At 42.5% G+C, this 16421-nt stretch overlaps 1 protein-coding gene across 4 annotated transcripts in view; it reads right to left on the reverse strand.

The window, feature by feature from the left end:
* etv4 (ETS variant transcription factor 4) overlaps positions 1-16421 on the reverse strand; it is a 106603-nt gene that overhangs the window by 32879 nt on the left and 57303 nt on the right. For all 4 annotated transcript variants that reach the window (XM_072561578.1, XM_072561575.1, XM_072561576.1 and 1 more), the window contains 2 exons: positions 15437-15690; positions 3877-3945 (listed from right to left, as the gene is read on the reverse strand). In XM_072561578.1, the coding sequence (XP_072417679.1) occupies positions 3877-3945; positions 15437-15690 (323 nt within the window). The remainder of the gene's footprint in view (positions 1-3876; positions 3946-15436; positions 15691-16421) is intronic.

The following is a 16421-nucleotide window of genomic DNA, read 5'->3' on the forward strand; positions in this document are numbered from 1 at the left end:
AGGGGGTGGGGGACCTGACTGAGGTTTACAAAATCATGAGCGGTATAGACAGGGTGGATAGCAAGAAGCTTTTTCCCCCCCAGAGTGGGGGCTCAGTTACTTGTGCTCATGAGTTCAAAGTGAGAGGGGAAAAGTTTAAGGGAGGTATACATGGAAAGCTCTTCATGCAGAGGGTGGTGGGTGCCTGGAACACGTTGCCAGCGGAGGTGGTTGAGGCAGGCACAATAGAGTAATTTAAGATGTATCTAGACAGATATATGAATGGGCAAGAAACAAAGGGATACAGATCCTTAGAAAATGGATAATAGGTTTAGAAAGAGAATCTGGGTCAGCACAGGCTTGGAGGGCCGAAGAGCCAGTTCCTGTGCTGTAATATTCTTTGTTTTTATGCGAGTCTGTGGGTTTTTAGTAAAGGTCCATCTGGAGACTGTCACCGGAAATGGAAATGGTGAGGTCAAGAAAGGGGAGTGAGGTGTCTGAGATGGACCAAGTGAATTTTAGGGCAGGGTGGACGCTGTGGGTGAATTCGGTGAACTCCTCCAGTTCAACCTGTGTGCAGAATGCTGCACCAATACAGTCATTGATGCATCGGTGGAAAAATTGGGGCACAATGCCCGTGTAAGTATTGAAGAGGGACTGTTCAATATGGCCGACAAAGAGGCAGGCATAAATGTGCCTATCCGGGCGCCCATGGCCATCCCTTGATTTGAAGGAAATGGAAGGAGTTGAAGGAAAGGTTGTTGAGGGTGAGGATCAGTTCGACGAGGCAGGGAGGGTATTGTTGGAGGGGGATTGGGTGGGTCTGTTGGAGTGAAAGAAGCTGGGGTGGGGGGCCTGGAGGCCACCTTTATGAGATATGGACGTGTATAAGGACTGCACGCTCATAGTGAAGATAAAATGCTGGGGTCCGGGGAACAGGAAGTTACTGAAGATATGGAGGGCGTGGTTGGTATTGCGGATGTAGATGGGAAGTGCCTGAATGAAGGGTGAGAGGATGGAGTTGAGATGGACAAGAGGAGCATGCAGAGATGATGGGTCAACTGAGTATTTGGGCTTTTGGGGCAGATAGAACTGGGCTTTGAGGGGCTGGGGTTTATATGTTTGGAGGTAGTGGAGGGGAGATCACCGGAGGCAATGAGAGCATGGACAGTGGGGGTGATTATGGCCTGATGGGTTATTGTGGGGTTGTGGGCAAGGGGAAGGTAGGACATGGTGTCAGAGAGTTGGTGTTTGACTTCTCCAGACTACCGCTGCCCCGCCTTTGTGAGCGGATTTGATGGTGAACTGGGGGTTGTTGCAGAGTGAGTGGAGTACTGCATATTGAGGAGGTAAGGTTGGAGTGGCTGAGGGGGTTGGAGAAATTGAGATGGCCGATATCACTTCAGCAGTTTGCAATGAAGAGCGTACAAGGCCATCGGGTGGTGACCAAGTGGAGGGGGAAGGTAAGAGTCAAGAGAAGACGTCGTCTGAGGGAGGTTGGGAGTGTTTGTCGAAGACGAAGTCACAGAGGTGGCGGAAGAAGTGGGTCCGGAATTCATTGAGGTGGGGGCGGAGGGGTACGAACATTTACCCTTTCCTAAAGGCAAAACGTTCAGCCTCAGAGTGCGAGGTCAGGGGGGATAGTGAATACGTACCATTCGTAGAACCACTGCATTGAAATGGCACGGAAGGAGATCTTTCAGCCCATTATGCCTTTGCCAGTTGAATTACCTAGGACCTTTTCCCTATAGTCCCGAACATCACGTCTACCCAAATAATCATGCAACACCCTACTGGGCAGCAAAGCCTGGGGATTTTTGACTATTCAGCAATTGATATTATCCATTAGGATCACAGTTCATGAGACAGGAGACTGCGCTATAATAGACTCTATCAAATTCCTACTGGATACTCTCAGGTCATGGTTGACAGAAAAATTGAAGCATTAATACTTAAAGCAGTCATGCTTTGTTGCTTGTGCATAATTATTAACCTTAATGCCTTGACAAAAATGCATAAATGGCAGCAAGTGTCAGATTGCCTGTGAATAAGTGTGAGGTAAGCAGGCTACCTTACAGACACATAGTCCCAAGCGGGTCTCAAAACGCCCGGTGCTGGTGATAGCTCAGCTTCCTGGACAGACACGGGCTCCTGGAATTGCCCAATCCTCAAGGAAATCAAGCCAGATTAAGACTACCCCTTTTATGGGCCTGTTTTGTTAATCAGTGCTAGCATCAGCCAGCTGCAGAGCAGCAGTAAGAGTTTATACAACTACTCTCCCATTTTTATAGAGACATTTTTTTTTATATAGAGACATAGTGTCCAATGTCTCTGCATTCTGCAAGCTTGATGATTTGGTGCTTTTTGATAATAGATTGGGATGGCTTTCTGCTGTGGATTAACCGGCAGGAACAAGACTGAGACAATTTCAAGGTGAACCTACATTTTATTCCAACAGTGACATCTTGACTCAACCCTGAACCAGTGGCACTGTTTCAGCTGGCAATTGCCGAAGGCTGATATTTGTTAAGAAGTAGATTGGCTTGGACTATATAACTTGGAGGTTCCATAAACTAAGCAAAGTCTTGACATGTGGCGTCTTTGTAAACACATCACGAGCTATGCTGCACCACATTTTTTTCAGAGACTCATTCAGATAGTAATGCATAATGCAATAATTGTAACCTCTGACTAGAAAACATCAGCATCACAATGTGGCAGTTCTCCAAAGAGACTTAGATATTCTGCCGACTGAGTCTATTCTTTGTCATAAAATGGTCAAGCATGAGCTGAGTGTAGAGCAAAGAGTTATTCAACTGCAAATTGAGGAAAACAGATATGAAAAGGTGTACTGAAACTATGATTCAATGTTTTAAGATGACAAGGTGACAAGGATTCCCTCCCTGCAAAAGGATAGTCAATCTGTGAAATTCCTTACCACTGCCAAGGCAGTTTCGTTAAGTTTATTCAAGACAGAGATACACATTTTTAAAATCAGTAAGTGAGCCAAGTGTTATGAAGATAAGGCAGGAAAAGTGGAGTTGAGGATTATGAGATCAGCCATGATCTCACTGACTGGCAGAGCAGACCTGATGGATAGAATGGCTTTAGGCTCTCCTTTATATGCCCCTTAGAGGTTCAGTTAGTAAATACACCATTCAGAATAACCTGTACAGAGTTAACTGGTGAACAGCAGCAGCTCGCATTGACTTTGGGACATAGAGGAGATCTAGTAAAGATACAGTCTCTGTTCCAAATTTCTGGTGATTGTGCCTATGCCAGAAAAAAAGGGAAAAGTCAAGTTTGGCTTTTTAAAATCACCCCTCAGCATGTAGTCAGCCAATCACTTTCAAACTGGTGCTAGAAGAATAACCTGGCCATTAAAACACACTTCAGAACTCCTTCAAAATAAGAGGGAAGATGATTGGAAAACCTTAATTTCTGCACTCAACTTGCTATAGAAATTATTATACTTCTTCAACAAAGGAACTGACTGAAAACTATTCAGGAAGGAAAAACAATGAAAAGAAAATCCATGAGTAATTTGAAAGCTAATGAGGAGATTCATCATATCACTATCTATTTGCTATACAAACAGAATTTGCAACATCCTTATTCAATTATATATTGAAACCACTTACTTTAACAATCCACTGTCTTAAAGTGTTAGAACAAAGAGAAGTGTAAGGTCATTAGACAATAACATTGCTCCAATAAATGGGAAATGTACAGGACTAGAAAAGTTCTTTGCAGTCCATCTGGCTGACTCCAGTACATATGTATTTAGGGTTACAAGACATACACTACCAACTTGGTACAATGTCATTTCACAGAATAGCATTCTGATCTGGAGAAGTTAACATCCTGAAAGAACTTGCATTTTTACAGAACTTTTACCTTCAAGGTTGCTGGACTGAGTTGCATAACCTTCACTGGGCACATACATAGAAGGACAGCCAGGAATATCTAGGAGAAAAAAAAAAGGGAAAAAAAAAATACATTACCAGTTATTCGGTGGAGTCCTTTCTTTCCACAAGTTCATCACAGATATGAGTAACTTTAAACAGGTCGACTATAACAGACTGATCAAAATGTTGCATCTCTAAGAGGACTGTATGGAAGCTATTTCATTCAAATTAGTCCAAAAACAAAAATATAACATCATGCATCAAAAGAATTATCTAACTGCAAAAAAAGTATAAATTTAAAAAGTTACAAAAGTGTAAGATGAAAATTACATGTATTCTACATACAAAATTCCATTCTACTCCGAAAGGTTCATAATACAACTCAACCAATTTGAGATTTTTCAGCTATAATAAAAAGGTAACGGGTTCATGGTTTTCTGCTTCCCAGGGTAAGACAGCCCAAAAGCTAGAGGGCACAGGTTTAAGTTGAGAAGGGAAAGATATGTAGATACCCAAGAAGCAACATTTTCATGCAGAGGGCAGTGTGTGTATGGAATGAGCTGACAGAGGAAGTAGTGGAGGCTGGTACAATTACAACATTTAAAAAAGGCAACTGAATGGGTATGTGGATAGGAAGGGTTTAGAGGGATACGGGCCAAATACTGACAAATGGGACTAGATTAATTTAGAATATCCAGTTGGCATGGACGAGTTGGACCAAAGGGTCTGTTTCTGTGATGTCAAATTTTAATGACTATTTAAACTGCTCAAGCTCAGCTCCGAAGCTAAAGTGTTTAATCATGTGTAAAATCATCACAGGACACAACTCCTTATTCTGGATTAGTGGTGCTGGAAGAGCACAGCAGTTCAGGCAGCATCCAAGTAGCTTCGAAATCGACGTTTCGGGCAAAAGCCCTTCATCAGGAATATGAAGGGCTTTTGCCCGAAACGTCGATTTCGAAGCTACTTGGATGTTGCCTGAACTGCTGTGCTCTTCCAGCTCCACTAATCCAGAATCTGGTTTCCAGCATCTGCAGTCATTGTTTTTACCTCCTTTATAACTCATTATACTAATGTAAAAAGTAAGCAGGCCATGCTTGATGCCCAACCCTCTATCCTGTTGATGGGGCAGAATAACCACCTAACCAATACCACAAACTTGCTGGGTTTGGAACCATGGACATAGTCACATTACACAACTGCAAGACAGCTAAACATTGGGATCATGCTGCACTCGGGAATCAGTCAATCATTTGAATGTTCTGAAAAAGAGAAAACAATTGCTCCCATCCTGAGTGTAAACTGGCCAATGGAACCATTATCTCTTTCTATTCCCCAGATACTAAAACCTTGTCATCATTTTTGTTTTATATTTATCCATTCCTGGATTTTTCTGATGTTTTATTTGTGTCAAAAGCACACAAGAATTTAAATTTAATTTTGGCTAGCTAGGACAATAAGTACAAACTGTACTGACCAAAAAAAAAGCTTTCAATGTGAACTGATCTGTATTAGCTCCAGCAATAGGGCTTTTTAGAATGGACTTCAATGTCCGGTTAAGAAATGGGAAAATTAAATCAAGACTTGCCCAATTATTGGCCAGTGGCCCACACATGCATTATTGTGATGCCTCATGAAAATGAGCAGCTTGTAATCATTCAATATCTAGTCCCATATGATGGGCAGGGAAGGGTCCTAGTCTGAATGGCTTGTAGAATGTTAACCCAACAAAATCAACAGGTCTCTGAGGTAGGTGGGTAAATGTTAGCAGAAACAAGCAGGTAGGAGGGAAACAACGTAATCGCATTTAAAACAAAGTGCCGGAGAAACCCAGCAGGTCTGGAATCAGCAAAGGATACAGAGAAAAACCACAGTCACTGTGAAGGCTAACATGACTCTTCTTCAGAGGTTCATGTTTTCTGAAAAATTGTCACAGGCTCAAAACATCACCTGTTTCTCTCTCTCCACTAATGTTTCCAGATCAGTGGAATTTCTCCAGCACTTTTGTTTTTATTTCAAACCCCCAGCATGCGCCACATTTTGCTTTTATTAGAAGTATTTTGTATTTGTTGAATAAACCGAATAAAAACATCTCTGATGTTATCATTATCCATTTTAAATGGTTTCCTAAAAGTACTGCTCCAGAATTAAACTTTAAAACATTAAAAATAGTCTTAAATCAGTGTAAGAAATGCTGAATGACTAATTTGTCCGTTGTCATTCAATAATAGCAAACTTGCTCCAAGTCAGAAATTCAGGGCTGCGAGCTCTCGGTAGACAATGTGATGCAGCACTGAAAGAGAGTTGTCAGTTTTCAGAGGAAAGCATTAAGGCATCTCTTCTTATTAGTGGATGCATAAGATTCCATGACACTTTGCAGAATATTATTGACGTTCTGCTAGACTCCCGGCTGAAATTTACTCCTCGAATAAAAGATTTTATCTGGTCATTATTGCCTTACTGTTCGAGAGACTTTGATGCCATCTTTCCCTCTATTCCAAACGTGACTAAAATTACTTCCTAGGCCGTGAAGTGTTTTGATCAGTGTGGTGTTGGAAAAGCACAGCAGGTCAGGCAGCATCCGAGGTGCAGGAAAAAAAAACGACATTTTGGGCAAAAGCCCTTCATCAGGAATGCTCCTGCACCTCGGATGCTGCCTGACCTGCTGTGCTTTGCCAACACCACTCTGACCTAACCTCTGGTGTCCAGCATCTGCAGTCCTCACTTTTGCCTGTGAAGTGTTTTGGTCCATGATTGACTCTGGAAATGGTGCTAAGTCAAATTCAGTTAATTAAACAAAAAGCTGGAACAAAGAGTCAGTGTCGCTATTGGTGACTGTTGTGTAAAGGCTTCAGCAACCTGGAGCATCCTTATAAATGATGCCATGGAGCTGCACATCACTGTGAACACAAAGTATGGAATTAGAAAAATGAGGGCACACAAGAGCAAACCTCGTAATGAGTAGACAAAGATACAAAGTGCTTACCAATGGTAACTATACATCAGAGCCTAGTGTACCTGGGATGACCATGAAAAGCAGTGTGTTGGAGCAATGGATAATAAAAGGTGTTACTTTGAAGTCTACATCTGAAGACAATTCTTGAATTAGCCTTTTCAGTCAGTCTGACTCAAACCCAAACTGTATCAAGGGACAGAAGAGTGACCAAACTCCCAGTACGCTGATACAACCAATTGGTTCACCAATGTCCATTAAAGAATGAAAATCTGCTGCCTTACCATCTGGCTTTCGTATGTGACTCCACACCCACAGCAACATCAACTCTTAATGCCCTCTGAAATTGCCAAGTAAGATGTTGTCTGAAAGCGTTAATACTTGATTGAGTGCACTAAGCACCATCCACAGTGTTGATGTCATAGGCACTTGGTCAGGGTAAAGAAGGAGCTTGAAGGGGGACAGGCTTGAGGTTTGTGTGCTCCCAATAGTTTTTGTAGTAAAGTAGGTCAAATTCATGCAATCCGTAAATAGTTGCAGTAATATCATGAAGTCCCCAGTGTTTAATCTGCAAGACTCCTCTCAAGAGCAACTAGTAACAGACAATAATTGCTGATCTTATCAGACTTATGTCACGTGAAATTTAAAATAAAACATCCATCAGGTGAGAAAGTACATTTAAATACAATTGTGTATGTTTTATGGGTCCACAGAGGAGCTTCAACCACAGCACTACATTTGCTAATTTGTAAATTCTGCGAATGATTTCTCAACTGTGAAATTAATGATCAGAGAATCCTTTCCAGCATTGGCCCCGATACGCTCTGACTGCAGGCAGCAAACTACGAAAGTCTCTCAATGTATTTCCCTCCCATTTTACTCCTTTTCCTTCTTGGCTCCTGCAGGCAACGATGCTGTAAATGAATTGGTGCCACTAGACGCCTTGAGCTTGCAGCACGAAAATGTGAACGTTGGTGGATTGTATCGAGCTGGCTGGGTATGGGCATGGGCAAGAGAAAGGGAAACGTGCTCATGCATTCCAATGGATAATAACCAGAAGCTGAAATGAACTCATGCTTAAATGCAGTATTTACTAGGCAGTGGTTAAGATCATTGTGATGTAGCTAATTAATTTGAGTGACGCAGACACAATGATATTCCTGATTGACATCAGTTTTCCAAATAATGATCAAACCTCAGATTATCGTAGTCTAGGAGACACAGTTGCAGTTACTGCTCATACTTCCCATTTGAGGAATTGGAATACACAGCAATGACCAAAATAAATCCTTGCAATCATTAAAGGGTTAATTAAGCTGGGAAAATGAAGCCAGTCTCTGGCTAAATCGGGTGTACAAACAGTTTATGTATCCATCAACCCAGACCATAAAAGGGAATCTATTCAATACAAAAGGTCGCACAATAGGAAATTCCCCTCTAATAGCTCACCATTCATCATGATTTTTTTTCCACTAAAGGCACAAGACTGACCACAAATCAAACAAAAAAAAAGGAAATATCCTGTGCTGGATTGCAGAGAGAATTTGTAAGATCATTATAATAAATAATGGATATTGAGATAGAATTGTAGTGCATTGCAGCTTAGTCATCACATAACTATACCACTGGGCTCTTTAATAAAAGCTTGGGGGGCATTCCATCTGCACAATTCTCTCATATGATCGCAGCAAGGGTTCCAGAATTGGTCTCATCACCCCATGACTCAGGAAGGTAAAAACACTGATGTCTGTTTCTATTTTGGGAACATAGGAGGGAGGGGGAAAAAGATGACTGTTAAATGCTGTTTTGCTTTTCAAACAATAAAACAACATAGCAGATGCATTAAACAAAGCACATAAGCCCAAGTTTATCCTGGTTATAAACTAGTTTGCCAGACCACCACATTAGAGTGGCAGAAATTGGTCCACACGACGAGGCTTTCCCCCTCCACCACGACGCACCAAACACTGACAATGATGTGACACATTTTGCAGTGGTGCATTCCTATACATAGACAGAGATGAGCTGATAATTCATTTGGATGAAGAATGCTTCTCCTTTCCTGGACCATGTTGATGCGGCTGATGTCAGATGAGCAGCAGTTTGCATTCTGTAACTAGCAATTAAATTTCAAGGCAGAAGACTGGTTGTCATCCAGTCAACAGCTGGACAGACTATAGTGTCTGACACATTGTCAGGCAAGGGGAGATCCAAGCTTATCCAAGCACACATGCACACTTTTCCAGCACTGGGGTGGGCCCACACTGGATGGATTGCATAGTTTAAGACAACAGTTCACCATCAACTTATTGAGATTAATTAGGGATGGGTAACAAATTCCCACATGAAATCATTGAAATAAAACCAAATGCAAAAGCATACAAATGAGGAAGAGGTCAGAGAGCATCATTGGCCTGCAGGATGCATTGCCCCTGCCCGGATCTTATTAGCACTCAGCACCATGGATGATCAGTCAAATAACTTCCCTTTCCATCCCCCAACTCCCCTCCCAACCCCTCCCCTCCCCTCCCCCTCCCTTCCATTCCTCTGACCTATCCTTCCTTCTAGCCACCAAATGGATTCATTCCTCCCATCGACCAACCAGGTTGTACTCTTTACCTATGTTCACCTATCCCTCCTCACCATTCTGCCCCCACTACCCTGATTTCCTGCAGCTCCCCTTACACACACCCCCCCGCCCCCACAAGTCATGAAGAAGGGTTACACTCGAAGCATTCACTTCTCCATCTTCTGATGCTGCCTGGCTTGTTGTGTTCTTCCAGCCTCCTACTTGTCGACCTCTTGTTTCTAAGGCCACTGGCTAAGTCAGCATTGACGTCACTCGATGACGACCAGTCTTCTGCCTTGAAATTTAATTGCTAGTTACAGAATGCAAACTGCTGCTCATCTGACATCAGCTGCATCAACATGGACCAGGAAAGGAGAAGCATTCTTCATCCATATGAATTATCGGCTCACCTCATCCCCAAAAACAATTGACAAGCCCCCTCTAAAACCTTTATATGACGATGGTAAAGGGATACAAAATTTGGCTTCAAACTTCTCTAATGCCATCCAGATTGACAGGGTTGTTAAGAAGGCATACAGTGTTTTGGCCTTTACTAATAGAGGGATTGAGTTCCAGAACGAGGAGGTTATGCTGCAGATGTACAAAGCTCTGGTACGGCGACACTTGGAGTATTGTGTACAGTTCTGGTCACCGCATTATAAGAAGGGTGTGGAAGTTTTGGAAAGGGTGCAGAGGAGATTTACTAGGATGTTGCCTGGTATGGAAGGAATGTCTTACGAGGGAAGGCTGAGGGCCTTGAGGCTGTTCTCGTTAGAGAGAAGAAAGTTGAGAGGTGACTTAATAGAGACATACAAAATAATCAGAGGGTTAGATAGGGTGGACAGGGAGAGCCTTTTTCCAAATATGGGGACGGCAAACATGAGGGAACACAACTTTAAAGTGAGGGGAGATAAGTATAAGACAGACGTCAGAGGTAGTTTCTTTACTCAGAGAGTAGTAAGGGTATGGAATGCTTTGCCTGCAACGGTAATAGATTCGCCAAGTTTAAGTGCATTTAAGTTGTCATTGGACAGGCATATGGACGTAGTGTAGGTGGGATGGGCTTCAGATTAGTAATGACAGGGCAGTGCAACATCGAGGGCCGAAGGGCCTGTATTGTGTTTAATGTTCTATGTTAAACAAATGAAGCAAAATTGAACTGGGGTTCCCATCCCGACTGCAGGATTCACTGGATGGTGCATTTAAGAATGGCAGGTAAAATGTGACTCGAGTTTAGCCATGATGCCTCCTGAGTACGAATAGCCTATAGCCACACTGTGGCATCGAATGCAGTACCAGAGGCAAGCACCCTCTGGACAGAATTGATACAACTTTTAGTTAAATAAAAAAGGCAGTTTATAAAAGCAAAAAAAAAAAATCACGGCAAATGAACTCCACCAGACTGTCGCCAAACTAACATCTGGCCAAATCCTTTAGTAGCTGAGATGTATAGCATGGTCTCCAGTTTCACTGGGCATGCTCATTTAACCCTGGTGAAGTCATGTGCCCTTATAGAGGAAGCGTCTGGTGAAATACTACACCGCAGAAATTCCAGCTGGGAATTCTAGTCTTTCAGCCCTCCATTTTATGAATGAAACACTGCAAACTCCATTCATAGAAAAACAAGTTCCTACTGGCTGGTCCCAGAGGAGGGACAGTCATTGAGGGTAGTGTAACAAAAGAGCTCAGCGGACTGGATAAGTACTGCAAACTTCTATTACCTAAAGGGTAACAACAAACAAACAGTCAGTCATACTGTCTGTTCACAGGCTTTCTAGTGAAGGTGGTCTCGCTAATTTGGAAAAAAACCAGTGCTACACAAAGCCTTAAAAAAGTATAAGAAAGCAAAAGGAAAAAGAAATGAAACCCACAATCTGTCAACAAGCATAAAGTGAACTATGATTAAACCATGAACCTGGAAGGTTTGCTATGAACTAGCAACAGGTTTGAAGACAACCACTTCAGTCACATTCTACTTTTTAAAATAAATGACAATGCAAAATTCTAAACAGAACAGCCGAAACGCTGAGATACAGAGTGAACTCTAGGCTGGCATGGGGATATTACAAAACAGCAATTCAGCAGGACTGAGCTCATTACTTCACAGTTCAGTTTAAATGCTTTATGTCAGCAGAACCCTCAGAATACAGAATTGCCCTGCAGTTTTGTTATTGAGTAAACCGAACAGACCAGGCATATCAGAGCATGAGGCACTGTTGAAGACAGTGTATGACACATGTTTCTGATGGACTGGTAGGTCATTTGAAGTCAACTACATTTGGATGTTATGTTGCGATACAGCATCATCAGACACTGGGGAAACTACAAGCCCCAAAATTTCCTCAGCGTGCCATCTCCGCACATGTTTATTACATTACAACTAGAGGCCCAGTAGCAAAAAGATGCTTTTATTTTTGCCCACATAATGTTCTGTTCAGATAAACTTGCCTGTACCAAGATCCTGCCCTCCTCATTCCCATGATGTCTGGTTGGTAATAGTGTGGAGGTACCTGACCTTTAATAACCCTGCGTCTCAGTGATTTGGGATACGTTCAGTGCTGGCCCAGATAGAAATCCCTCTCACTTCCAATGGCATAACCGGAATTTTGAGGCTGCTCCTGCCATCAGCCTTTGCTCAGTGACAGCCCCTTGGGTGCGTGGAATGCACTTCAGCGAAAGAAGTAGAGTCAGATACATTAGGGACTTTTAAGCAACACTTGGATAGGCACATGGAAGTTAGAACAATGAAGGGTAAGCAGGTTAGTCTGATCTTAGAGTAGGATAAAAGGCCAGCACAACATTGAGGGCCAAAGGGCCTGTACTGTGCTGTACAGTTCTATGTTCTATATCATAACTTTATTACTTTTGGCTCTGGAGCAAACAATCCAGACAGGATTGGAGGTGGTATTGGCCTTTGAGAGGATGAAGTGTTCATCTTCGATGCCGTTCACCCTCTGATAAACATAAACATTCCTAAGGCACTGTGGATCAGGGCATTCATCCTGGTGTCCAGACAAATATCACTAATAATTAAAAACAGATTTTCCAGTCATTTGTCTCATTGCTGTTTGTGGGGCTTTGCAATGCAGCAGGATTTCTTACAGTAAATCCTTTTTATGCTCTTTAACGGCCCGACAAGATCACTGAAGGCCTTCCCTTAGCTCACATTTTCACCAGGGACTATTGCCTCACTCTCCGATGTTATAGCCAAATAGGGAATAAGAAGGTGGCACGTTAAAAAGGCAGCCAGCGAAACTGGTCGAGCTGCCCTGCTGTCCTCCCAGATGGGCTGATTGCTCACTTTATCAAACAGCAGTGTGGAGTTAAGCCAAGCCCAACATAACCTCCATGAGGGGCATTTAGATCCTCATTGTCTTGCACACAGCACAGTCCAGCCTGTGTGTCACTGAGCACAGTGAGAATGGGAGGGGGGGTCTCACTGAGCACAACGAGAATGGGAGGTGGGGGGGGGATCATTGGGCACAGCAAGAATGGGAGGGGGTTCACTGAGCACAGTGAGAATTGGGGGGGGGTCATTGAACACTGAGAATTGGGGGAGGGGTCACTGAGCACAGTGAGAATTGGGGGGAGGGGTCACTTGAGCACAGTGAGAATGGAGATGCCTGAACTGTTCATGTTGTTTAAAAAACGCTTCTTTAGAAGTAAACCATATCCAGAATTGTATTTTTGCGCAACCTCTCAGATTTTGGACTTCCTTTCAAATGTAATAATCCTGTTCATTGCCGTTTCCTGCTTTCGTCCCCAAAATCCTGAAGGTTAGAGCCTCAGGAAATGCATACGTTATAAAAGCACCTTCAGGCAACAAATGGGCTCCACTCCAACAATGATACTTATTGACAGAGCTCTATTAGGAAGTCAAGCCGTGCACCCTTCGGTCGCATTTACATTTTGCAAATAAACACGGTACAATTTTCACCAAAGCTTTTTCCTCAAATGAGCTTAAGGCTGAGTTTGTGTTGCAGTCGTTTTTTTTTCCCCAAGAAACTGTTCTCATTTCTAGTCAAGGCCTCAGCCAGCATTAGGGGAAGGGCAAAATCCAAACTGACCAGATGCTGTCAGTGCACAAATATCCACAGGTGCACAATTTCCAACGAAGCCACTGGATAATAGATGAAGGATGGAAATCCTCACATATTCATTCTCACGGCCAGTTATTGTGGTCTCCCCACAGTCACTGAAAGGCAGTGAAACACCACATTCAAGTGATCAAACCTGTGACAATCTTGGTTGAGACGACAGGCAAGAGTTGATAGCATGCTGATAATGTCATTGGAACAGTAAACTAGAGGTTAATGCTCTGGAGAAAATCAGTTCAATTTGCACCATCACAGCCGACTGGAACTAGAATTCCGTTCCTAAGTCTTGGATTGAAACCTCGGCTCAGCTTTGGCGAACATGAAGTATTGATCGATATAAAAACCCCACCTGGTTCACTAAAGAAATCTTTACCTGCTCTGGCCTCCTTGTGACTCCAGACCTACAGAAATGTGATTGACTCTTAAATGATCTAGCAGGCTACTCAGATGGGGTGCAATCACCCACTATTGAATGGTTTACATGAAAGAGGAGTGGAGTGTAATAGTGGTGGGCAACCACTAATTGGGAACAATCATCCTGAGGGAGTTGACACATTCAAGAGAAGGAAGGACAACATTTGAGAAAAAAGTTCCTTGGATATCAAGGAGATCATTTTACACATTTAAAAACAAACAGAATATTTGAAGAGCAATCTCTTTCTTTCCTTCCCAAGCAAACTTGATCAGCATTCCTTGGATAAAGGAATGGGAAACATGAGAAGTCAATAACAAGCACCTTATGACAAACTCCATCTGTTGAATGGCAGACTTTTGAACATCCACAAAGAGTCGTCCTTTCTAAAGGGTTCAGGACGAGCCACTCCCCTTTCAGTGCCAATCTCCACCAGTGAGGTCCCAGTACGAACCACTTGTGTGTTTGTGAAGAAACAGACAAGGAGCAACTCCTCTACAGATTAAATGGCAGACTAAATTACTTTAAACTCAGTAAATGGGATGGTGATTGCTTAGCTTCAGAGATTTGCAATTGCAAAATACATCATTGAAATACTGCAAAGCAATATGAACCACCAAAATCACTGGCAGTGGTGTTTTCAAACTGTTCACGTGGAAGTGCTTTCATGCCAGTACTAATGGGATCATGCCAAAGTAATTGGATTCATACCAATGTAATTGAACAACAAACTAGATGCCAAATCATTTCCATTCTGCTCGTAATGCACACAACAGCCATACTGCATGACAGATTCTAAATAAACAGCACTTGTACAAATATTGACCAGTAGATGCAAAACAAGTGTGAGACAAAAACGAAGTGTGGAAATGTCCCTTTGAGACTGTCTAAATGGTCTTGGAACAAATGTGAAGAGACTAGCTGTAATGTTCTAATGCTGGGTTTCTGCAATAGTCAAGGCAACATTACAAGAAGCTTCAAAGCAGTGTACACTGAACTCAGTTTGATTCCCTAGCAGCACTAGTTTAGATGCATTCTTGTATAAGTGGGCAGAGAATGCTGTTATCCCTTAATTAAGGGCAAGTATACAAACAGCTTCCTTTACCATCTTCACTCCTGCTAATTTGCCAACCCTCAAACTTTTGTAAATACATAAATGCATTTGAGAAGACCTCAAATCCATTTTTGGAGTTTCCTCGACTCACTGGAAAATTTACCGAGCACCTTTCACAGCTTCACAATGTTTCAAAGTACTTTATGGTCGATGAAACACTTTTAAAGTGTCACTGTTGTTATAGAGAAAGTTGTGAAACAGTTTGATTTGGGGGAATTTGTTGCTTTCCACTGGCACAAGAAATATTTCTGTATTTACTATTAACAACATTCAGCTCATTGAGGCAGGAATGAACTCTCGCTACCTTGTTTCTGCAGTTCTACTTACTATGGACTGGTCTAATTTTGTCAAAATGTTTTTCTCCCAAACCACTACACCACAATCAATAAAAGTCATCACCTTACCTGGGTCATATGCATAATCTGGAGGTTCCTGCTTGATGAGCATGGAGTGTGAGAAACAGTGGGTGCTCCCACTGCCAATCGGGTTTCCCTGCTCATACATCGGGTCGTGGTACTCCTGCTTGTAACTTTGCTGTGGGTATGGAACACAGGGCTCAGACATTTGCCGCTGGTATGCCAAAGGTGCTTCCCTGTTCATGCCCTGGGAGGAATGGAAGCGATGACAGAGCTCCAAAGGCTGTTGTTGAAATTGTGAACTGGGGACAAATAACAAAATCGACTATTAAGAAAGCACAGTGACCCATGTGAGACTTGTGAATCTTCCCCTCACCAACCCACTGAAACAACTTTAGCATCCTTCTTGTTGCTTTCAAGACCCTCATCTATGCTACTTAACTCGGTGATCTGCCTGTATTGCTCGCAAGACAAAGCTTTTCACTGTGCCTTGGTACACATGACAATAAATTCAATTTAATTCACACTTCCACAGACTCGATCCACCTTCCATGGACAATCTCCTTAGGTCGTATGTCCTTACTCTTCATCCTTTGCCCCAACTGCCCCTGAATTGGTCTTTAAAATGCACTATATGTTTATTTAGTTGATGAAAACAAGAATCTGGAACACTGCAAAAATACACAGACTGGAGTAGACAATGGCCATTCAGCCTGCTAAGCCTACTCTGTCCAGAGATCACGTGAGTTTGCTTTCATAGATGGCCTCCCTCCAACACCACCTCAATCTCATCTTTTGTTTTGTTGCTTTTGGTGATGCTGAGGGATTCAGGGTTAGACACACAAGACCAGTACTTGGAGTCAAATTATCAGCTATCCATGATCCAACTGAATTGGCCAATGGGTCAAAGGGGCTGAACTATCTCCTCATATTGCTATGTTAAGGAACACCAATTTCTTTTCCCTAAATTACCTGAAAAATATCAAGCATTATGAAAATAAGAAATACCAGCCGATCTATTGAACATGTTCCT

This window comes from Chiloscyllium punctatum, chromosome 42, assembly GCF_047496795.1.
Source record: "Chiloscyllium punctatum isolate Juve2018m chromosome 42, sChiPun1.3, whole genome shotgun sequence".
NCBI lineage: Eukaryota > Metazoa > Chordata > Chondrichthyes > Orectolobiformes > Hemiscylliidae > Chiloscyllium > Chiloscyllium punctatum.